Raw genomic sequence first — 25,240 nt, 5'->3', positions numbered from 1 at the left:
AGGTAAAGATCTCAGGTATGCAAGAAATAATACTAAAAAAAAAAAGCACTTTATTTCTATTTTGTGACACTTCTGCTGAAGTTATCTCAGGCATTTCAAAGATCTCTCTTCACTGCCCCAGATTGGTTTTGCAGTTTTAAATGTTACATAAACCAATGAAATAAGAGTGTAAGCATTGTCATTTTTCATAGCACTTTATTTTTATGAAAAATAAATCAAATGCTTTGGCCTCAAAAAAAGGCTGTTGCAAAAGCACTTAATTGGGTATCACAACTGTAAAAGGTTGGGGGAAATCTTAAACATTAATTGTAATACTTCTCTCAGTTTTGAAAATGTCTTTAAGTTCTTATTCTGTTTTAGAGGAACCAAAATGGAAATGTTACCGAACCGAACTTGGGTCTGCTCGCCCGCTGCACAGCAAAGCCAATCTACTGACACCGGGTTGTGGTGAAGGAAAGTACAGCGTTTATTTGCAGGGTGCCAAGCAAGGAAAACAGGCAGCTCGTGTTCAAAAGACCCGAACTCCCCGATGGCTTTCAGGGAAGGGTTTTTTAAGGCCAACATTTGGGGCAAGGGTTGCAGCTCGTGGACTTTCTTCTGATTGGTTGGTGGTGAGGTAACAGGGTGATTTTTCGGGATTCTTAATCATTAACCTTCTGGTTCCAACCAGTCTGGGGTCTGCCTTCCTGTTAGCATGTAGTCACCATCCTCCACTGGGTGGGGGGGTCTTAGTTTCTGCAGAAAAACTCAAAGATATGCTTCAGATTGTTATGTATATCCCTTGAAGAGGAACTAGTACTCTGTTTTACTGCTGAAATATTGTTTAAGCTATCATTACTTTTCTTGCCTAACTGCTTTTCCTTTGTTTCTGCATTCCCTCACTTCCCTAATTTGTAACTGTTTGAGTCTGCTTTTTGGAACCAGGGAAGGCCTAGGAGACTAAAGCCTTTTTCTACAAACAAGAAATGGGGGACATGGAGGGGCTTTTGTAACTGGGAGGGCCCCACAGGGTCCTGCTTGGTCTCAGTCCCCCCTTTTCTTTGATACTTCTCAATCCTAAAGGGAGCAGGGGTGGGACAAGAAAGGGAGTAAAGTTTTGGATAGAGAGGTTAATCATAAACTCGTCAGGGGAACTTGGTCTTAGGGGGACTTGGTTTCAGAAACTCCTTGAGGGTAAATCATGATGTGTTTATGAAAATATGAAAAAAATAAGACTTGGAAGTCTAGCTGTCCTATCCACAAAAAGCCCTCAATGAAACAAAAAAGTCTATCTTGACCTTAAATCAAACATGTATTCATTTGTATGTTTTAAGTTAGATAAAATATTAAGGTTATGTGTGTATGTATTTTAAAAATCATCTTATTGACCAATTTTTAAAAAGTTAACTCACCAACTACTGGGTCTTATCAGATAAGAGGGCTTTTATCTTACACTGATAAAATGAAATAGTATGCAATAGTATGCAATCTTTAAACATACTGTTTTGAATTATATATAATCTCATATAGAGGTGCTCATCATATATGGTTAAATGAGAGAGGAGACTATAGAATAGAATGGGTAGTACCATTCCATTTTTGTAAAAACATGTTTAGAACAAAGAAGAATATATGGCAAATGTAAATGGTGGGTAGTGGAATTACGGCTGATTTTATGCTCTTTATTTCTTAATTTTTATAATTGTACTATCATTTTGTTTTACTTTCATAATAAAAATTAATAAATTAATAAATATCATAAAATTAATAAAAGTCATTTCTTAAAGAAAAAATTAATGTGTGTTTTCCTAATTTATAAGTATAAATGAGACTAAGTCTTTGCTCTAAGGGATACTGACTCTTTGAACTTGGATGTTTTGGGTATTAACTAATCCTCCAATATTCTAGGAAATAGTGCTGAATAGTTTAACAGTTATATTCCTTATCCTATGAAAAGCATCTTTGAGTAGGAAAGAACTGTTGTTCCAGAATTTTCTTAAAGCCCTCCTTGAGTACACTGCTTTCCAAAAAATTTATACACTGCCTGAAGATATGGTCTAAATCTTTAGTCTGCTTTTAAATCCTATCATGTCAAAACTCAGTCTACTTTTCTTGCTTTATTGCCCCTTAAATTCTTAAATGAAAACTTAGCTCCAGATGAATTTGTCAACTCACTATCTCCAAAAGTATCTTGTGCTTTCTTGCTTTTATACTTTGCTTCTTTGTTACTTGGAATAGCTTTTCCTGACAGTTGTGTAAACAAATTCTACCCAGTTTCCAATGTCCAGTTAAAAAAAACATATCCACCGTGACATCCCTGGTTCCTCCAGCTAAAACTGAATTTTGCAGCTAAACCTATTTGCACTTACTATTTGTGCCTAGGCATTTCTCAGATACCACCTGATATTTTTGCATTTATTTCCCAATTCCATCTAAACTTCTTGAGAGCAAGAAAGCTTGTATTATATTTCTCTCTATCCCTTGACGCTCCTAGCATAGAACCCTGCACAGGGTAGGTGCTAAATGTTTATTCCTTGATCGTACGGTGGTGTCAAGTGTTGAGTTCAAGTGCTGGAATTTCTTGTTAACCAGTGATCCTCGGTAGGGGGGTTAACACTTTGCCCACGACAATGTGGACGAATAAAAAAAGGATAATTTGGCTTAATTGTCAATTGATATAGATAGGTGATAAGGAATTGACAGTAGTTTTTATTAAAACTAACACAAAAGCTAAGAGTTGTGTAGTTAGTTCAGGACTCAAACTTAAGTTTCACATAAATATTTCTTTGAAAAGTCTCTCATGAAGCTCATTTTGGGTTTGATGGCCTCTGTTCTTAACCCTCCCAGAGGCACAGGTGTGCCTCGCGTTCTTACAGCTACTGTTCCCAGAACCCAGAGATCTGAAGTATTTGACGGTGGGTTATATGCACCCTCAGAGTTACTCTGTTCCAGAACATCTTAAGAGGTCATGTGGGATTCAGTGCGTCATAGTATGTAAAGTGCTTTGTGTTCAAAAGTTAGTAGTTTTTCTCCTATTACTGGAAACATAATCGTGTCAGTCTTCAAACTTAAATTGTGACGAGGGTATTTATTTAATTTGGTTAATGGTAGACACTCATAGGGCTTATCATTTTTTGTTAAACAGTTTTATTTTAATTTATAGATGTTTGCCAGGACTAAATATAGCTGATGAAATATCTGACCTTTTCTGCTCAAGGTAAATGATTTGTTACTTTATAAAAATACCAGGTACCAATAGAATTCAGAGTTTGTATAAAAAGACCCATTTGGTCTTGTAAAGTAATGTAATCCCGGGCCCCACAGAAATGATCTCTTTAAGAATTTTGTTAGTACATGAAAAATGACGTATTATTGGTTCAACCTATATCAGAATCACCTTGGAACATTTTAAATATGTGTAATATGCATGTGCCTGGCTTCCCACCAGGGGATTTTGATTCCATAAGTTTTTGGGGTTTTAGCATGTGAATTTTTCCAAATGCCAACAGGTGCTTTTGGTTTACTGTAGCTCTGTTTCATTGTGGCATGGCACTAGAGATGATGAAATGGCAGGTAATAATGCCATGGGAGTTAAAGTCCATAAGGGTTAAAGATCAAAAAATATTTAAAGTTTTTAAATTTTGTGTGTGTGTGTGTGTGATGTTAGACTCATGCTTTCATTTTGCCTTTTATTCAATGAATGTTTTAATTATATTTTAGATAAAGCACTAAAAAGTTTATTTAATGATTTTTCAGAGTTCAGGTTTAAACTCTAGAGTTCTCTCAGCCTGAAAATTGCCACATCTATGAATACAACTTAAACTTTCTTTCATTTTGTTGCTTCAGGTTAATAAGTGACGTAAGTTAATGGAAAAAAGACGAAATTTTAAGTAAATAATTTCTTATATATTCTTTATTTCAGAAGCTGGTTTAATTGATTTATTTTCCCTATAAGTGAGAAGTCAGAAACTGTCAAAGTTTCTCATAATAAAAAGTAATGGGTAAGTGAATGTTACGATAGCATTTTGATTTAATGAAGCTTTTCTATTCTTATTGGTTTTAAGGCTGTGGTTTCAATTTTTGAACATTGATTTTAATGAATAAACTTTTTCTGTTGCAGGATAATCTTATCAGAAACACTCATAACGTTATAGGATCATTCTCTTTATTTTTTTCGACAGATAAGAGTGTTTAAAATAATTAGAATTAAAACCTTGATGAAATTATCTCTTAAAATCCTATTTTCACTTTCACAAAACAGCAAAAAAACTCATTGTATTTAATTTATTACTTAAATTTGTTATATTTTGTGTATGTGAATAAATTGTGTGTGTATCATAATTACTTGGGAAATTTAAAAAATTCTGAATTCTAGGCTCTATTCTCAGATTTACTAAATCAGAATTTTGGGGTATGATTTTTATATTCAGCCTGGTTTGGAAACCAGTATGTAATGCAGTATGTAATGATGAAGGATTATAGTTTTGGGGAGGAGGGTAGAAACTTGGAAACTATTCTTTATTTGTAGAGAAATCTTATTGCACTAATTGGAAAAAAATTCTTCATATTCGTTTGGTTTATGTAATTGTCAGAAGAGAAATGTCTTTTGTTTCAGAGGCTGTATTAGTTGCTATTTTGCTTTTTAGCAACTTTGTTGGATAAATTACTTTAAAATCTGCCTCTGTGGATTAAGCAGAAAATAAATGTAGTATCTTTACTCTCATGCTAGAGAATAAGATGTTATATATGACACTGAGAGTTCACATAATCTGGGATTTTGTGTAGAAACATAATGGGAAAATTAATAAGCTTTGTTAAAGTATAGTAAATATACTATAGTAACAACTTAGAAATAGTAATTTGTCTTTATAAATTGAGTACTGTATTCAATACTGAATCACTTTCTGATAACTCTTAACAACTTAGAAAATCAATAAAAAATGTAGTCATCTGGGCTTCAAATACTGGCAACACACTACTCTTTTAGAAGATGCATAGGTCTCAGAGAAAGACAGATACTGTATGATATCATATATATCCACGTATATGTGGAATCTAAAAAATAAACTAGTGAATATAACAGAAAAGAAACAGACTGATAGATAAAGAGAACAAACTAGTGGTTACCAGTGGGGAGAGGGAAGAGAAGAGGGGCAAGATAAGGGTAGGGAATTAAGAGGTACAAACTGCTATGTATAAAATAGGTAAGCTACGTGGATATATGGTACAACACAGGGAATATGGCCAATATTTTATAATAACTATAAATGGAATATACCCTTTAAAAATTGTGAATTGTACTGTGTTGAACACCTGAAACTTACATTGTGCCTCAACTATTCCTCAATTAAAAAAGAAAAGAAGATTCAGAGGTCTCATTTTATTCCAGGCTCATTGATTGGTTCAGTAGCTCATGGTAGCCTTGTCTGTTTTCGCAATTATTAGAAATATGAGTGGGTAGGACCCAAGAATGAATTTCTGGTCTCTGATATTATCATAGCTATTTTCCTTATGGTAATAAGGAATTACTGTGCTTTTGCCATTTTTGTTTTTTTCCAGTTTGAGTGTTCAAGGACAATAGCCATCTGACTTTGGTTATTCAATATGCAGAACAGACCAGGATATTGCAGCTATTGCTGTGTGCACTATAATAACCTGGAACAGGTGAGAAGATCCTATTACTATGGTTATACCACAAAGGACCTAGTCGTAACTTTCCCTTCTTTTACGTTTAATTAAATTCATTTGTTCCTTCATTGAACAGACTATATTGAGACTCTACTAATGGGCAGATACTGTTTAAGTTTCTAGGGATATGGCCATGAACAAAATCAGTTTCCTTTATTCATGAAGCTTATACTTTAGTGCAGTAAGACAGAAAGTAAGTAGTCATATAAGTTTAGTACATAGTATGTCAGATTGTGATAAATGTTATGAGGAAAATAAAATAGGGAAGAGTGTGCAATTTTAGGTAGAGTGGCCAGGTAAGGTTAAGGAAGTGACATTTGAGTTGAGATTTGAATGAAATGCAGGGGCCAGGCTTGCTTATAGCTGGGGGAAGAATTTCTGGGTAGAGGGACAGGAGAGCAAGGATAGAGACCCTGAGGCAGAAGAGTGGTTAGCATGCTAACTAAAAGCCAGGAGGCCAATGTGGCTGCAGTGGAGGTCAGGTGGGGGGTGGAAGTTAAGTGACAGGTGAGGAATTCAGAGCATTAGATTTTGTAAGTCATTGTAAGACAAGGTAAGGACTTTGAATTTTATGCTTTGATGCACAAAAGTTTAAATTTTTGCTATAGTTGAATTTGTCTTATCTTCTTTTGTTACTTGTGTTTTTGGTGTCATAAAAATTGCCTAAAAAAAAAATTGCCTAATCCAAGTTCATGAAGATTGATGCCCTGTCTTTTAAAAATACGGCCACATTAGTGGTTAGAACTTCAACGTAAGAATTTGGCGGAGGTGGGAGGGGTGGACGCAGTGCAGTCTATAGCATTTACACTGTTTGAGTTTTGGATGTTAAACCAATTTTTCATTCCTGGGATAAATTCCACTTGGTCATGGTGTATAATTCTTTTTATATGTTGCTGGATTTGGCTTGCTAGTATTTTGTTGCAGATTTTTGCATATATATCCATAAGATATATTGTCTGTAGCTTTTTTTTTTTTTTTTTGGCTGTGTTGGGTTTTCATTGCTGCGTGCGGGCTTTCTCTAGTTGTGGCGAGCGGGGGCTACTCTTCCTTGCGGTGCACGGGCTTCTCATTGTGGTGGCTTCTCTTGTTGCAGAGCACGGGCTCTAGGTGCTTGGGCTTCAGTAGTTGTGACATGTGGGCTCAGTAGTTGTGGCACGCGGGCTCAGTAGCTGTGGTGTGAGGGCTTAGTTCCTCTGCAGCATATGGGATCTTCCTGGACCAGGGATTGAACCTGTGCCACCTGCATTGGCAGGCGGATTCTTAACCACTGTGCCACCAGGGAAGTCCTCATCTGTAGCTTTTTTTCCTTGTGATGTGTTTGGTTTTGGTATCAGGGTAGTACTGGCTTCATAGAATGAGTTGAGTAGTATTCCTTTCTCTTCCTTTTGTTGGAAGAGTTTGTGAAACATCAAGTATGGAGATTTTGAAATAAGTATTCATGGTCATAGTAGCTGCAGCTTTCTGACCAGGATTGTTAACTTAGAAGATTCTCAAGTTTTTCTTCAGCTGTGGAATTGTCTCATAGGTGAAGCAATCATATAATGAAGCTTCTGCTAGTGCTAAACTGTTTGATCTTTGATGATATCTAAGACAAGTTTATAATATATAAAAATTATGCTGTTTAGTAGCATTTGTTTTGTTTAATGATCTAATAGTAAACACCTAAATTCATACTAGGAAGAGTTTTTATTATTGTGATTTCTACATCTCTGCCTTTTTAAAAAAGAAATAATTTTTAATGCTGGTTATAAACATGAGGAGGCAGATAATAAATCTCAAGTTCTCTTCAATATTTCTCTCATGATTGAGAAATTATATCATCACTTGAATGGAAAATTGTTTGTTGAACTTTTGCTAGTGATAAAACATGTTTATGCTTTAACTACAAGTTCTAGTCAATAAGCATTCAGTATAATTTTTTTGCTTAAGGTTTAGAATAATAATTTTTAGACATTTGGATACTCCTGTACTAAACTGACATTTATAAAGATTCTGTTGATGGTAGCTGAGGTAATTTGTACTAACTATAAAAGCTTGAAAAAATACACACACACACATATATATGTATATATATGATTCAAAGCTTTGGTGAACTACTAAGGCAGTGAAGACATATGGGGCCCAGATCTAGCTGAATATTGATCAGAATATTCAACAGAAATAATGGAAGCCAAAGGAAAGAAAACAACTGCCAACTTAGAATTCTATACTCAGTAAATAAGGTGAAATAAAATATTTTCAGGAAACAAAAATTAAGGGAATTTATCACCAGCAGACACTTATTAAAGGAAGTACTAAAACGAGTTTTTCAGGTAGAGGGAAAATGATTCCAGTTGGAAGCTCAGAGATACAGGAAGGAACGAAGAGCAATGGAAAGGTAAATAGATGGGCAATGTAAATGAATAATATCTTGTGAGATTAACAACAGTGGCATATAAATTGGAAGGGGAGTAAATTGAGCTAATACCTAAGGACCTTGCATTGTTCAAGAAGAGAGTGGGGACTTCCCTGGTGGTCCAGTGGTTAAGACTCGGCACTTCCAGTGCTTCCAAGGCAGTGGGTGCAGGTTTGATCCCTGGTCAGTAGAACAAAGATCCCACAAGATCCCACATGCCATGAGGCATGGCCAAATTAAAAAAAGAGAGAGAGAGAGTAAAAGTAACAAGTACTTTTGATCAGTCAGGGTTGCATGTTATAGTCTGTTACCACTAATAGACTAGAAAAAAGTCTATATAAAATATAGATCTTTGTAGTCTATATAAAATAGGAATAATAAAAAGTAGTCCACAAGAAAATAAGAAAGCAGAGAAATAGGGACACTGTGTAGGCAAGAATAGAATAATAAAACAGATTTAAAAATAAAAACAAGAATTAACTACAAATGTATCAGTAATAAATTACGTGAAAATAGACGATGCTTGAATTAAACTATATTCAATATTTTATCAGAGGTCCTAGTCAGGGAAATAAAGAAAGAAAAAGAAAAGAAAATGATAAAGATTAGAGAAGAAGAAATAAAACTGTTACTATTTGTATACAGTGTGATTGTGCACAAAGAAAATCCTAAAGATATTTAGATGAACTATTAGAATTGATAAGTGATTTTTAAAAACCTTTGGGCCAACATAAAAATAAATTGTCTTCTTAGAGTAAATATATATATGTATAGCAATCACTTTGCTGTACACATAAAACTGACATAACATTGTAAGTTAACTATACTTCAATAAAAAATAGTTAGAAAAAAAGAATAAAAAAATTGTCTTTCTATATATAAACACCACATAGAAGATGAGATTTGAAGAAGATATTTACAACAGCATCAAAAATCATCAACTTTTAAGGAATATGTATTAAAAATATGTATAAGATTTTTGTACAGAAAACTATAAACATTGAGAGAAATTTAAGAAAAATTTAAAAATTAAATGCACACACATACACAAAAGAAAGTGAAAAGGCAAGCCACAGAGAGGAAGATGATACAGATCTTCCTCAACTTATGATGGGATTACATCCTGATTGTAATTTGAAAATATCTTAGGTTGAAAATGCATTTAACACACCTAACCTATTGAATATCATAGCTTACCTAGCCTACCCTAAAATTACTCAGAACACTTCATCAGCCTACAATTGGGCAAAATCATTTATGCAAAGCCTATTTTATAATAATTGAGTAGCTCATGTAATTTATTGAATACTGTACAGAAAGTGAAAAACAGAATGTTTTGTTTGTTTGTTTGTTTGTTTTGCGGTACGCGGGCCTCCCACTGTTGTGGCCTCTCCCGTTGCGGAGCACAGGGTCCGGACGCGCAGGCTCAGCGGCCATGGCTCACGGGCCCAGGCGCTCCAAGGCACGTGAGATCTTCCCAGACCGGGGAACGAACCCGTGTCCCCTGCATCGGCAGGCAGACTCTCAACCACTGCGCCACCAGGGAAGCCCCCCTTATGGTTTTTAGATGCATATTTTAGAATTGCTTTATAGAAAGGGTATATTAATTTATACTTCTACTAGGTGTATAATGAATTTATATTGTGACACTCTCACTACTAATGAGTATTACCTATTTAAAAATATTCATTTTCTTTTTACTTTATAGCATATATCCAGTGATCAGCACAGATACTTGACCACACAGAGTAGACAATTGATGGCTACCACTAGTTTGATGGATCGTTTCTTGCAGGATGTTCTGAGGCACCACCCACATCATTATCAAGAAAGCAGGTAAAGTAACTGAGTGGAATAATATTAGCACAAAGTTAGTTATATGTTACAGTAAATGTTTGTGTTAATTGTTCTAATACTTCCTAAAATGAACCTTTGAATCAAGGAATATAACGTGAAATTTTATCTAGTAACTTACCTTTGCAATTATTTAAAAATTTTTCCTAGCTTAGGTAAGAAATTTCACTCTAAAAGTTATGGACTACACTGTGCTTTTTCTAAAGAAAAGTCTTAGGCCAATAAATAATTATATATCATTAAGGTGTTTTGTAAGGATGTCACAGGATTAAACACGGTAAAAAGGTGGGAGCAAACATAACTTTTACGAGATTAGTAACCAGAAAGTTGGTGACAGTAGCCAAGTAAGGGTGGTTAAGGTAAAAACTAAGTTAATTCCACATTAATGGAACTATTTGCTATTTTGTCAAATAGAATTGGCTCTTTTTATAATTTGTCAGTATCTTGATAGCTTACTCTTGTATTAATTTATTTTGGTTTTAATAAAAATAAATATTTTGATAACATTTAAAAAAGTTAATGTCCTATGTTAAAGAAGAACTTTGGTAGAAAATCAGATTATGTACTGTGGTGAGTTTGCAACTACAGCTATACAAGATAAGGCAAAATAGATCATTAGCACATCTGTGCAGAATTATTTGAGTTCAGCACTAGCAGCAGAAAAAAAGGATAAACTTCTTGAACGCTTTGCAAGTCACCAACCTAGAACTTAGTAAATGGCGAAAAAGTTTTAATGGGAAAAAGTCAGGAAAAAAATATGTGGTTTTCGTAGAGAATGAACTTGAGGACATGGGGAGGGAGAAGGGGAAGCTGGGACGAAGTGAGAGAGTAGCATGGACAGATATACACTACCAAATGTAAAATAGATAGCTAATGGGAAGCAGCTGCATAGCACAAGGAGATCAGCTCGGTGCTTTGTGACCACCTAGAGGGGTGGGATAGGGAGGGTGAGAGGGAGACGCAAGAGGGAGGGGATATGGGGATATATGTATACATATAGCTGATTCACTTCATTATACAGCAGAAACTAACACAACACTGTAAAGCAATTATACTCCAATAAAGATGTTAAAAAAAATTATGTGGTTTCTTAGCTGGTGGAAAGATGGAATTAGCCTATCTTGGGGTCAGTATAAATTACCAGTTTATAGTGTATATAAACAATGCTTCAACAAACATATTTGTACATGCAACTTTTTCTGTGGAGTAGATTCCTAGAATTTGAACTTTGGGGCTAAAGTTTATGGACATTAAAAATATTTTTTATTTTTTAACTTTTCATTTTGGAATAATTACAGGCTTACAAAAATTTAGCTGCAAATGGGATTGTTTCCTTAATTTCTCTTTCTGGTAGTTCATTGTTAGTGTATAGAAATGCAACAGATTTCTGTTTATTAAGTTTCTATCCTGCAACTTTATCAAATTCTTTGATGAGCTCTCGTAGTTTTTTTTGGTGGCATCTTTAGTATTTTCTATGTATAGTATCATGTCATCTGCAAACAGTGACAGTTTTACTTCTTCCTTTCCATTTTGGATTTCTTTTATTTCTTTTTCTTCTCTTGTTGCTGTGGCCAAGACTTCTAAAACTATGTTGAATAAAAATGGTGAGAGTGGGCATTCTCGTCTTGTTCCTGATCTTGGAGGAAATGCTTTCAACTTTTCCCTGTTAAGCATGTTGTTAGCTTTGGTTTGTCACATATAGCTTTTATTAAGTTGGGGTATGTTCCCTTTATGCCCACTTTCTGGAGAGATTTTATCATAAATGGATGTTGAATTTTGTCAAATTCAACACGGACACGGCACAAACCCGTGTCCCCTGCATCGGCAGGCGGACTCTCAACCACTGTGCCACCAGGGAAGCCCTGAATCAGTAATTTAAAAACTCTCAAGAGACAAAAGTCCAGGACCAGACAGTTTCACAGGTGAATTCTACCAGACATTTAGAGAAGAAAATTTTAATTCTTGATAGACATTTCCTGGAAGGCTATACCAATTTATATATAATTTATTGCATAAATTGTATATATATGTATATACACCGGTAGTATATGACAGTGCTCATTTCCTGTCACTTTTGCCAACATTGCGATTATCAACCTCTTTCTTTCTCCCTAAAATAATAGGCCAAAAAGTGTCTCTTAATTAACCTTTATTTATTTATGAGTAAAGTAGAATTTCTCTTGCTATATAGTTATTAGAAATATATTTATCCTATGGATTGTTTTTTCATATACTTTGCTTATTTTTCCATTGAATTGTTTGTATATTTTGGGTTTGTATGCAATATTTATGAATAATAGTTCTTTGTATTTTAAATGTTATTTGTATTTTAAATATCAGAATCTGTCATGTGTTTATCAACTCTGTTATCATGTGTTTATCAACTATATGTTATTTTTTACCATATAGAAAGAAACATTTTGACACAATCTAAGGAGAATTTTTCTTTATGGCTTCTTTCATGTCTTTTTCTTAATTCCATTTTTCTCTTCTTTTAAATATTTTTAATCTTCTTGGAATTTATTTTTATAAGTGGTATATAGCAGTACTTACTTTTTAAATATACTAATTATCTCCACTGATATAAAACATCACCTGTAACATAAAATTCCTGTATTTGTGTGTGTGTATCTACATCTACTTCTATATCTATATATTGGATTTTGAATACCATTTTCTTTCATTGAATGGTTTTAATCCCATGCCAGTACCACATTACTTATGTTTATAAGCTTTCTGAATTATATAGTTCATCTTTAAAAAATTTCATCTCTCTTTCCCCCCTTGTCTAGACATTGTTGGTTTTTCTATTATTTTAGTCTTCTTGAAAGTCAGCTCTTGCTTTACTTTTGTTTCCTATTTATTGGTCTTTTTCTTAATTTATATCTTCAAGTTTCCTGAGGTAGGGGGATTTGGTTATTTTTCTGTCTTTTTGAATTAGATGCTCATTTAGTTAATTTCTGTTTACTAATTCCTATTTTAATGGGAAATTTAAAAGTGTGAAGTTTTCATTTTGATCACATCTCATAAATTTAATATATAGTTATTTATTTTGTTTGTAGATAGTTTAAAAAGTTTTCCTTTTTAGCATAAGAGTTATATAAAAGAGTGGTTTTTAACCTTTAATGGTTACATTTTTGGAGGCCTTTTTTTGTTGTAAAGTTAGTTTAAAATGAGTAGAAATACGGATTGTGATTTAGTTGTTAATTTTATTTATTTATTTAGTTGTTAATTTTAAACACACATGAATACAGATGAAAATGTTTTGGGATTTCCAACTTGTTTGATTTTATGATTCTGCCTTCCTTTCTTTTCTTAGCCAAATATTACAAAATTAATTTTAATTTGAGACTGTGTCCTCTAGGAATCTTGCCCAGGGTAGGAAGAAAATAACATTTATTATGCATTTAATAAAAATCTTAAACAGATGTTAGAGTATTTTTATGGATTTTTTTCCCCCTTGCTTTTTAGATCAATGCAAAATGAGAGACTTCATATGACTACTGTGTCACCTTCTGGAGTGGTTCCGAATGACGATTTTGTTCCTGAAATAATGACTGAGGATGCTACTGGAGTCAGAGAAGAGATGTCTTCCAAGGCTTCTGAACCTGTTGAAGAGCTGTATTCTAAACCTAGTAAATCTCAGGAATATATACAGAGTGTTTCAATTCGGCCATCAGTTATTCAAAAACTGGAGAAAGGACAGCAGCAGCCCTTGGAGTTCATTCATAAAATTGGGAGCCATATGAAAGAATTTAACCCAGTTGGTATTGGTCATGCTACAAATAGTAGACAAAACGTAATATATTCATCAGTGGTTTCTAATGCTTCTGTTAGTTGTTTACCTGAAAGTTCTCATGAAAGACCAGTTACAACTAATGCTACTACTGGGTTACCACTAGGATCCCATTTGGATTCAGTTAACAAATGTGACCCAGACAAAGTTGACAAATACTTTAAACAGCTAGACAGGGGCTCTAAAAACCCTATGCTATCATCCCATCCAGAAACTTCTTCAATAACTTATCAGAAACCTAAAGAATCAAACAGGAAATCTTTATGTATAAATTCAGATAAATTGGTTATACAGGAAGATGTAAAATCTCAGGGTAAAACTTTGTCAACTGGCTCTAAAGTCCGTGAATTTGTGGGTGCTGAAGGCTTCTTAAAATTGGAATCTCTTTCCAGATTTACAGTAAACCCAACAGTCAACCTGAATAAAACTGACATGCCTTCTAATAAAGGAATCTTTGAAGATGGCATTCCAAAGCATCATGAGAAATTCTTTCCTAATATGGATCATACCCAAGAAGGAAAGCATTTGGTCTTTAACAAGTCAGCCTTCTTGGAACAGAAGATCTCAGTGAGTTCTGAAATGAAGTTTGCTGGTGGCTATCTTCAGTCAGCATCTGATCACCATGAAGAGGCTGTGCCAGACCTTTGGAAGGAGGAACAAATTGACCAAGAAGATAAGAACTGTGAATCAAGAGGTTCTGAAATGAGTTCTGATGGCAGTTCCTCTTCTTATTCACTGACGGACCAATCTAAAGTGACTGCCAAAGAAATAAACCTCTTAAAGGAAGTACATGCTGACTTGCAGTATAAGAACAATAAATCTTGTGTTTCTGAAATAAGCTCTGATTATGATGGCTCCCTTCAGTTGACTTCCAACCAAACTCAAGTAATTGTTAAAGATGTAAGTGTTCAGAAGGCAATGCATATTAGGCTGGTTGATGAAAGCTATGAATCTAGTGATTCTGAGATGAAGTTTGATTGTGATGCCTCACTTCAGTCAACTGATAACTACCCCCAACAGCCTGAAAAAGAAGTAAACCTTCCCAAGGGGGCACACGTTGGCTTGGTTGATATGAACTATGGATCTGGTAGCTCTGAAATAAGTGCTGATTCTGTTTTCTCACGTCAGTCAGTGGTTGACCAATTCCCAGTGGCTGTCACAGAAACAAAACTCTGGAAGAAGGTTCACATTAGCTTGGTTGATAAGAACTATGGATCGAGTTGTTCTGAAACAAGTTTCGATTGTGATGTTTCTCTTCAGTCAGTAGTTGACCATCCTCAACTGGCTGTCAGAGAAAGAAACCTGGAGGATAGGCTTGTCTATCTGAAAGATAAGAATCGTAAGCCTAGTAGTGCTAAAGCACATCTTGATTGTGATGTCTCTCTTCAGACCATGACTGATGAACCTCAGAGGGCTGTTGAAGAAATCTATCTTCTGAAAGAGAAGAATGACATTGTGGATATGAACTGTGGGTCTCATGGTCCTGAGATGAATTTTCATCTGATGAAAACAGATGCTAAGTTAGTGCCAGACCAATCCCAAGTGGCAGTTAAAGAAGTAAACGCTCAGGAAGTAGCTCTTGACCTGGAGAATAAGAGTGTTAAATCTAGCATTTCTGATCTAAGTTTTGATTCTCATGCTTCTCTTTATCGATCAGCTAATGATCAACCTCAGGGGGATTGTGGTGAAATAAATCTGAAAGCGTTAAATGTTGATATGGAAATTAAGAGCTATGGGTGCTCCAGTTCTGAGTTGAGTTTTGATTCCGATCCTCCTCTTATGTCAGTTACTGAGTATACTGAGCTGGATGTTGAAGAAATAAGAAAGAAGCACATTAACCTGGAAGATGAGAGCTTTGAGTCAATTAGCTCCAAAATAACTTTTGATTCTGATATTCCTCTTCACTCAGTAGTTGACCAATCTCAAGTAGCCATTTATGAGGAGGAGTCTATTGATCTGGGAAATAAGAGTAATGAATCTTGTGTTTCTGAAATAACTTTTGATTCTGATATACCTCTTCATTCAGGGATTTATCAACCTGAAGTAGCTGCTAAAGAAACATTCATTCAGAAAGAAGAGTATATACACTTAGGAGGGAAGGATGATGAACCCACCGATTCTGAAATAAGTTTGGATTCTTATATCCCTTTTCACTCAGTGGTTAACCATCCAGAAGAAGCTGTTAAAAAGCTAAATCCTCAAAAAGAAGAGTGGGCACCCTTAGAAAATAAGGAAAATGAACCTTGTGGTTCTGAATTAAGTTTTGATTATGATGTTTTTCGTTCAGTGACTGGATGTTCTGAAGATCCCATTAAAGAAAGAAACCTTCTGAAAGAGGAGATTATACACTTAGAAAGTAAGGGTAATGTACCTGTTGTTTCTGAAAGCAGTATGAAGTCTGATATTTCTTTTCATTTAGTGACTGATCATCCTGGCATAGCTATTAAAGAAGTAAACCAAAAAGAAGAATATGTAAATTTAGCAGATAAAGGTAATGAGTTAAGTGTTTTTGAAACAAATTTGGATTCCAATATCCCTCTTCAGTCAGTGATTCACAAACCTGAAGTGGTTGTTAAAGAACTATGGCTTCAAAAAGAAAAGCAAGCTAAGTTAAAAGGTAAAAGTGCTAAATTTAGTGGTTCTGAAATAAACTTAGATTCTGATTATTCAATGACTGAAACTCAAATAGCTGTTAAAGAAATAGATGTTCAGAAAGAAAAACGTGTTGTTCTAGAGAACAGGAGTGATAAATATAGTGGTTCTGAAATAACTTTGGACTCTGATGTCCCTCTTCAGTCAATGAATGAAAAACCTCAAATAACCATTTTAAAGGAGGACCATGTTGACCCAGAAGATGAAAGTACTGTACATAGAGGTTTTGAAAAAAATTTGGGTACTGATACCCCTCTTCATTCAGTCATTGACCAACCTCGACTAGCCCTTTTGAAGGAAAAACATGTGGATCTGGAAGATACAAACAATGAATCTAGTGGTGGTAAAATAGCTTTTCATTCTGATGACCCTCTTCAGCCATTGACTGAACAATTTCAGGAAGTGGTTGAAAAAACAAACCTGTGGAAAGAAGAGGGTATGGGCCAGAAGAATAAGGTTGATGAACCTAATGCTTCTAAATTAATACATAATTCTGATGTTCCTCTTCTGTCTGTGTCTGATCAACCTGAAGTAGCTGTTAAACGAATAAACCTCAAGAACGAAGGTCATGTGTACTTGGAAGATAAGAACAGCCAATATAGTGGTTCTGAAATGAGTTTGAATTCTGATCTCTTGGTTCAGTCAGTAGTTGATCATGCTCAGATAACTATTTTGGAGCAGGAGCATACTGAGCTAGAGGATAAGCACAATCAATCTTGTGGCTCTAAAATAAGTTTTGATTCTGTTGACCCCCTTCAGCCAGTGGCCAACCAGCTTAGAGAAACTGTTAAAGAAGTAAGCCTTTGGAAGGATGAAGTTGACATGGAAGATAAAAGAGATGAATCTAAGTGTTTTGAAATTGTGTATGATTCTGATGTCCTTTTTCAGTCAGCGGCTGGCCAAACTAAAGTTGTTAAGGAGATCAACCTTTGGGAGGAGGATGTTGACTTGGAAGATAAGGTGGTCAAACCTAGTGATTCAAAAATAGATTTTGTTTCTGATGAACCTCTTCAGTCTGTGGCTAATGAAATTCAAGAGGCTATTCCAGAAATAAATCTTCTGAGGGAGGGACATGTTTGTCTGTGTACTAAGAGCTATGAACCCAATGATTCTGAAGTCATTTATGTTTCAAATGCCCATCTCCAATCAGTGGTTGAGCAACCACACATACTGGAAGAGCAACAAGCCAGTTTGGAAGATAAGAGCAATGATCCTTGTGGTCCTGAAATAAGTTTTGTTTCTGATGATCCCCTTCAGTTAGTGACTAGACCGCTTCAAAAAGCTGTTGAAGAAATAGGTCTTTGGGAGGAAGGCCATATTTACCTGGAAAATAAGAGATATAAACTAGGTGATTTTGAAGTAAGTTATGATTCTGATGTTGACTTCATAGCTGGGCATTCTCCTGTGGCTGTCAAAGAAATAAATTTGCAAGAGAAGGATCATGACCTTCATAAGAACTGTGAATTTAGTGTTTCTGAAATAAAATGTGATTCTGGTGTTCATCTTCAGTTAGAAGTTGACCAACCTCAAGTGGTTTGCAAAGAAGTAAACCTTCAGATGGAAAAGCATCTTGGCATGGAAGAAAGAGTCAGTGAACCTAGTGATTCTGAAATAGTGTGTGATTCTGATGTTCCTCTTCAAATAGTGATAAACGAACAAGTGTCAGACAAAGAAACAGATCTTCAGAAGATGCTATTTGTGGACCTGATGACCAGTGATAACGATTGTGAAATGATTTCAGATTCTGATGTCCATTTTCAGCCGGTGATTGACTCACCTCAGATGACTGTCAATGAAATCAGCTGTATAAATGAAGAAAGTTTTGTTCCAGAAGATGAGAACTGTGACTCTTGTGATTCTGAACTAGAATATCCTCAATCAGTGACAAACCATTCCAAAAAGGCCTTTAAAGTAGTAAACCAGAAGCAAGACTATATTATTCTGGAAGAGACAAGCTGTGAGCCTTATATTTCTGAACTAAATTTTCAAATTGATGCCTCTCATCAGTCCATGACTTCCCAGTCACAAGAGCCTGGGAAAAAAAAGGCCAAATATATTGACCCCAAAGATAAGAGCTGTCAATCTAATCGTCCTAAAAGAAATTTTGAACGGGAGGAGACTTCTCAGCCAGTGACTCAGCAACGCCAGAAGGCTAACAAAGGAGTCAACCTTTGGAAAGATGTCGAAAATATTGGCCTAAAAGATAAGAACTGTGAATCGAGTGTTTCTGCAGTGGATTGTAATGAGTCTCCTGAGTTGGTGATTCATCAAATGCCTGATAAAGAAAACCTTTTGAAGTTAAAACATACCAATCTAAAAAGTATGAGCTGTGAACCTTGTGGTTCTGGGAAGAATTTTCAATGTGATCCCTCTCTTCAGTCTGACAATGACCAGCCTCAAGAAGCTGTTAATAAAATAGACCTATTTGAGAAGACGTCTTTTGACCTGAAAGAAACAAACCATAATTCCCATTCAGGCTCTGTTCCCATGGTTGATTCTATACGGAACCTGGAAAAAGCAAAGGAAGTCACGGAAGATGATCCTGGTGAACCAGTTCTTGAAGGCTTGCCTCATGTCCCTCCTTCATTTGTGGGGAAAACATGGTCTCAGATAATGAGAGAAGGTGATGTGAAAATTAATGCTGTCGTGAAGGAATTTAAGAAAGGTCGTTTCCACTGTTACTTTGATGATGACTGTGAGACCAGGAAAATTAAAAAAAAAAAATCGAATGAAGGAAAAAAGGTTACCTGGAGTGACCTCAATCAGGACACTACATCAATTCAAGTTCTTTCGGATTGTGATGATAATGCAGGTGGTATTTCAGATATTGATGACTTTTCAGTGGCCTTAGATAAACCTAGCCATTATCCTTCAGCAAAGAAGCATTTTGAACAAACATGCCGAGTGGCTTCTCCATGCCAGGCTATAAAAGTCAGCCATGGAACTCAAACCAATCTTGCAAGTCACCCAGGGACAAAAAGAAGAATAACTGGACAAGAGAAAGACTCTCCAGTAAGGAAGCGTTTACTTTTACAGAATGACAGAAAAACAAGAAAGAAAGTAAAAATTGGAAAAGTTGAATTTCCTGAGTCCTGTATTACAGTTTTGAAGCCTTTGCAACCAAATGCCTTAATTTATGTTCTTTCTTCAAATATTAAGCTGAAGAAAGGTGAATCCAACGACTTCTCTAAAAGGAGGCACGGTAGTAGAAATAATTGGGATCTTAGCATACAGTACAAATTTAACCAGAGTTCCTTTAATTGTTATGACCCATTGAATAAACAGATTGTAATTGATCCTTCTTTGAACATAGAAGTACCGGGGCCTGACAGGAATAACTGTATGGAAATTCATTTTAGCCACCTAAATTCTAATGCAGGAGATGATGATACTTATGTACAAAGCTCTGCTTCGGCACCTTTTATGACAGTGTCAGTAGGACATGAATTAATGGCACATCAGGAGGCCAGTGAATCTGTGTTTCTGGAAAAATCCAAGATTTTGAATTCTAGTGAGGTTTCAAAAGAAAGTAATTTCCAGTCAACTCTTTTAAATCATGATGTTGCCAAAATTTCTCTGAAATCAATTAGAAATAAGTTTTTGGAAAATAAAAGGAAAATTCAGAGAAGGAAGTTGACAACTAATAATAAGCCAGGTTTTCCCAAAGAAGACTGTAGACCAGTTATTCCCCAGCAAAAATCCAGAATTGCTTCAGAAAAACGGTCAATTTGGATTCAGACCAAACTAAGTGATATAATTAAAAAGTATATTCCAAAATACTCTGTGTTTTTGCGTCACAAATATCGGTCCAGGAGCACTTTTGTTAGGATGCATCTTAAGAAGAAAAACTCTGATGTCAGTAGGTTAAAGAAGGCAAAGAGACCAGCTAAAATTCTTTCAAATGCCTCGATTCCATCAGCTGGAGCTGAAGAGCAGTCAAGAGCTATAGCAAGCTCTTCTCCCAAGCAACCTGTGCGGGGCTCTTCTGTCGTTGCAGGAAGTAAGAAGAATGGTAATAAAAAACGCCCTAGAAGACAACAAAGAAAACCTTCTAGACCTGTTAGAACATATGCTTTGAGAAGTATGTATTCTGGTGTACCATATTCTGATAGAATGAGGACACGGCTCTCTAACAAATTGTGAGATAATGAGGTAAACTAGAGGTGTTTCTATTAAGGGCTAGTTGAAGATTCAGTACTTCAATTGAAAATATATTTGGTACCTAGTGTACATAGCTTTCCTAACTTTGGTGAAAAAAATGCACCTTCAACTATTTTGCTATAGACTTATTTTTCAGAACTTTTATATTAATTTAAAGTTAGTGTTTAGGGTCCTTTTTTTTCAAATTAAAAAACTTCCTTTGTCCATTTGCTGTGGAAGAGCTTCATCTTAATTTATATCACATAATTTAGCACAGTATATACAACTTTCTCCCTCAAATCATGTCCCTCTTATTTATTTTTTATGATTGTGTCTCTCATGTCAGCAGGTTATATTATTGCAAAAATGGATGTGGCAAACATAAAATGCTTTTACTTTTTAAAAATTGGAACAAATGAATATGTAGTTATTTTCTGTGTGTTTTAGAGTGGCATTGTCAATATCATATTCTAACTAGATAATTAAAAAGAAGAAACTCTAATAGATTATCTCAGCTTTTGAGTGGGATTAACCTAAATAATCACGCACAAAATATAATTTATCTTTCTTTTAAAAGCATTCCAGAGAATGAGATTTCATAAACTTTAATCCAGTTTAAAAAACTGCCCGGTGATTTTACAAACATAACACAAACTCTTCCTCCTTCATTTAAACTGAATCTGCAGGTATCTAACTTTCCTCATTTGGACACATGCGTACATGCAATCTCTGCAGGTTTTTCTTTAGCATTATTAGACCTTAAGGGGAAAATGATCTTGCCAGTGTGATTATGCTTTTCTACCACCTTTTCTCCCCTCCACCTGAAGGGTTGGTGGTTTAATGTGAGAATCCAGTTATCTTATGGCCTTATCTCTTAAAAATATTTTAGATGTTTCCATATCCTTTTTAATAGCTTGAACTGAAATGACTGGTTTGGTAATTTGGGCAGATCATTAATTGTTGTTATTAATAAGTTATAATCTTAATAATTCAAAAGATCTAATAAAAACTGATAACTTAAGTGGTGGCCCATTTTGCAAGTGAAAAACTATTTGTGCATTGGTTTGGCTTTCCTTCAATTTGCTAACTGATTTTGGTAGTTCACATAAAAATGTCAAGATATGCAGTTTAGGTCTGAGGTACTCAGAAAGTCTTTAGATCCTTTATTCAGGGATACTGGTTGAGCTGGTACAGATAATTATCCTGTTAAGTCAAGGATCCTGGATCCTTTTCTATCACTGATGTTAAAGAGAAACATGAATTTCAGCTACTACATTGTATAAACCATATTTTATTGAAACTAGATCAGTGTACCATGATTTCAGAGATAAAAATTTGTTATCTTAGAATTAAGTATAGTGTAACAGTTGGTTTCTAAATGTAGTTTTATTTCAGGGGCCATTATTGAACCTGTGGGTATGTTATGGTGTCACGTTGTAATTTCTGTACTTGTAAATTTAAAACAGTAATGATATTGAAAAAAATGGACAAATGTTTATATTTTTAGTTCCAAAGCAACTTCAACTTTGCCTCATCTACAAATATTTTAATTTCCTTTCTTAAAATATCTGTAAACCACTAGTTTACTCCTCCAATCTGAATTTAGAAAGAAAACTGTCCTACTGATTAGGAAGTAAACAAGCAGCTAATTCATAAAAATATTCTATTTGTGGGTATTGTTTTTTTTTTCCTTGTGAAGTAGACACATAATTCCCTTGAGTATTGTTGGTAGGCATTCTGCCATCTTTTAGTGTCAGTTTAAAAGCAAGAGATCATACGGAAAAAATGTACCACGTAATTATGATGTATCATATCTATTGTGATTACATCGTGCACAGAGAATAGTTCTTATAATTCAAGTGATAAAAACTTGAAGTTGAAAAAAAATACCACCTTTTTCACATTGGAAACTTCTAAGTACCATTTTTTTTTTAGAGGAAAAGGTTTATATCTGAATTATATTAAAGTATAAAATAGTCCTGATGATTTTTTTAAAACATTTTGGAAATGTTTACTAAGTTCCTATAATCATTATTATTTTAGACAGGCTTGAAAACTTGAAATTGTAAAAGTTATAATTGAAATTAAATAAATAGTGAATAACTTTCAGAATTTGGTAGGATACAAGAGTGCCCCTTTGTCAAAATTTGTTTTGGCTTAATTTGCGAATTAGGTAAAAATTAGATGTTTTTTGTGTATTCAAGTATGCATTAAATTCTTTTAATAGTAAAAAATCGAATTATAACCATAGTGAATATTTTTATTAATCTTGTCCTTGTTCAGTATCTTGCATAGATGTTTACTATAATTGTTCCAAATTGTGCAGTATGTAGACAACGTTGTGTGAAGTGTGTTTTGGATTTGTGCATTTAACTTTTTTGTGTAACTAGGGCTCTGAGTGACAGGTTTTTTTGCTAAAGAGAAACTATATTTAAATATTCAAATAATTATATATTTCCATGTAAAACTAATGTGAAGAGTAATGTATTTTTTATAATGCAATTTAAAGAGTAAGTTTGTTTTCAAAGTTATCAAGATAAAATTGATCAAATAATTGAAATTTGCCTCTACTTTCTCTTCATGTTAGGAACTTTATCTGGGAATACTTAAGGAATCATAGATTAATGAAAACAGAAGTTCATTTTATAAATGGTCCTAGAGATAATAAATAGGGGAATATAAATGTTGATGCTGGTGAGAAAATAGTTTAACCAAAGATATGCAGGTTATGTTCAATGAAGTAGTTATTTCAAAGGATTAAAATTAAACAACTGTTTCTTTGGTGGAGTGGTGGGTTAGCAACTTTTTACTTTGTATACCTGTATTGGAAGAGTCAGTGAACAGGACTGAGTTCAGGAGGCAGTATCTATATCATTATTTGACACCTACTGGAAGAGAGAACTTTGGTGCCTCCAATACCATAGCGTATGTTTTAAAGAACGAGAAAACATGGAAGAGTGTATCTGTGTCAGTGAGGTCAGTGCCTTTGGCCTCAGCAGTATTGACTTCTAGAGTTTTTGGTCCAGGATTATATTGTTAAGATGAACAACAGACTTCTCTTTATATAAAAAAGTTAATAGAGTAAAAATGTAAGATGGAAGCTCATTTTCAATAAAGGACTTTTATGTATAGAAAAAAATGTGGAAATATGTGAAAAATCATGTAATTAGGAAATTACACATCAAAATGTCAACGTAAGAAGATTACAGGCTGAGGAAGAGTCTCAACATTTCCTTATACTTCACTGAGACCGTAAATAGTAGGGAAGTAACAGTATATTTAATGTTTCCTTTGTTCTTCTTATACTTGATTGTACAATACATATTTTAAAATTTCTCCCAAAGTATTTTAAATTATTTACCTTGGCTAAGGAGTTGTCTAGGATGAACTATAGTTTGTTGCTGAATCTTTGAAGTATGAACTTTTACTTTTCTCTATGTTTATAATTTATTACATGGATGTTGCTTTTTTCATGCATTTTATTTTCTGAATTTTTAAACTGGACATGTATGTGTACATGTTGAGCCTTCACTAAGTACCAGGCATTGTTCTAGACTTTTAACCTGTATTATCTCATTTGATTTTCAAAGAGCCCTTTTGAGTTAGGTACTATAGTTGTGACTAAATAGCGGATGAGAAAATTAAGGCATAGAGCCTCAATTTTGGGATTACAAATGAATGTTGACTGTAATCAAATGGGGATTACAGATAATCCCCATTCCCATCCCCAGTCCCAGGCTGCCCCTAATCTACTGTCTGTCTTTATAGTTTAGCTTTTTCTGGACATTTCATATAAATGGCATCATACAATATGTTGTCTTTTGTGTCTGACTTTTTTCATTTCCCAAAATGTTTTAGAGGGTCATTCATGTAGCATGTATCAGTATTTTCTTCTTTTTTAAATTGCTGAATAATACTTATAATTAGTTTTTAATGAAGCTGGTGACGGAACACTGGTCTTCTGATGACAAATATGATAAAAACTGTTAGGTTTGAGGCTAGATGTTCCTTTATGCCTCTCACACCTGTTATCCTCGATCACTACCCCAAATCCACGACCACCTGCATATCTGCCTTTGTGAGTGCTCTTATTGCATACTTGAATGCTTTATGCTTCCTCTGTCTTTGACTCTTATTTCCTTTACTGACCATCTTGGCATTCTTTTCACTGTGCTTTGTGAATTTTCATTTTCAGTGTCAACACATTACTCTGTGTTCCCAATCCTTTCATTATGAATTGCTTGCAAGTGACCAAACTGAGATTCATATTCAAGTTGCCCTTTATTCTAACCTACATGAGCAGTAAAGCCAGGAATTGTTGATGATGTACAGGTCATAGTGAAAGTTCTGGTTTAAAATTACTGTACTACATAACCACAGTGTACATCATCAAAATCAGGAAATCAATATTGATACAATACAACCCTCTACTCCACAGGCCTTGTTTGGATTTTACAGATTGTTCCAAAATATTCTCTATAGGTCCAGGATTAAATTCAGGGTCACATACTGTCGTGATTCTAGTTTCCTTCAGTATGGAGCCGTTCCTCAGCCTTTATTTTTATAACTTGACATTTTGAAGTGTACAAACAAGTTTCTTTGTGGAATGTCCCTCATTTTGAGTTTGTGTGATGTTTCTTCATAATGCTTTTCTTTGTGGGGGCAGGGCAGAAATTCTGTGGACTTCTCAGTGTATCATAACAGAAGCCATGTGATGTCAATTTGAATAAATGTGG

The 25,240-nt window shown here is 34.6% G+C and overlaps 1 protein-coding gene across 1 annotated transcript; it reads left to right on the top strand.

Moving 5' to 3' along the window:
• The first annotated feature begins 252 nt into the window (after positions 1-252).
• ZDBF2 (zinc finger DBF-type containing 2) lies at positions 253-25,240 on the top strand. The gene is made up of 6 exons (XM_060016231.1): positions 253-616; positions 3,143-3,196; positions 3,902-3,980; positions 5,539-5,643; positions 9,771-9,898; positions 13,388-25,240. The coding sequence occupies exons 4-6, from the start codon at positions 5,584-5,586 to the stop codon at positions 20,505-20,507; spliced, it is 7,308 nt and encodes a 2,435-aa protein (XP_059872214.1). The 5' UTR covers positions 253-616; positions 3,143-3,196; positions 3,902-3,980; positions 5,539-5,583; the 3' UTR covers positions 20,508-25,240.

The sequence above is a fragment of the Delphinus delphis genome, chromosome 7 (genome assembly GCF_949987515.2).
Source record: "Delphinus delphis chromosome 7, mDelDel1.2, whole genome shotgun sequence".
Lineage (NCBI taxonomy): Eukaryota > Metazoa > Chordata > Mammalia > Artiodactyla > Delphinidae > Delphinus > Delphinus delphis.
This window is presented reverse-complemented; position numbering and strand designations above follow the sequence as displayed.

Excerpts from the sequence above, each read along its gene's own strand:
- ZDBF2 (XM_060016231.1), top strand. The coding sequence starts at position 5,584 with ATGCAGAACAGACCAGGATATTGCAGCTATTGCTGTGTGCACTATAAT. Across the intron at positions 5,644-9,770 it reads ACTATAATAACCTGGAACAG|CATATATCCAGTGATCAGCA; the intron begins GTGAGAAGATCC and ends TTTACTTTATAG. Across the intron at positions 9,899-13,387 it reads CATCATTATCAAGAAAGCAG|ATCAATGCAAAATGAGAGAC; the intron begins GTAAAGTAACTG and ends CTTGCTTTTTAG.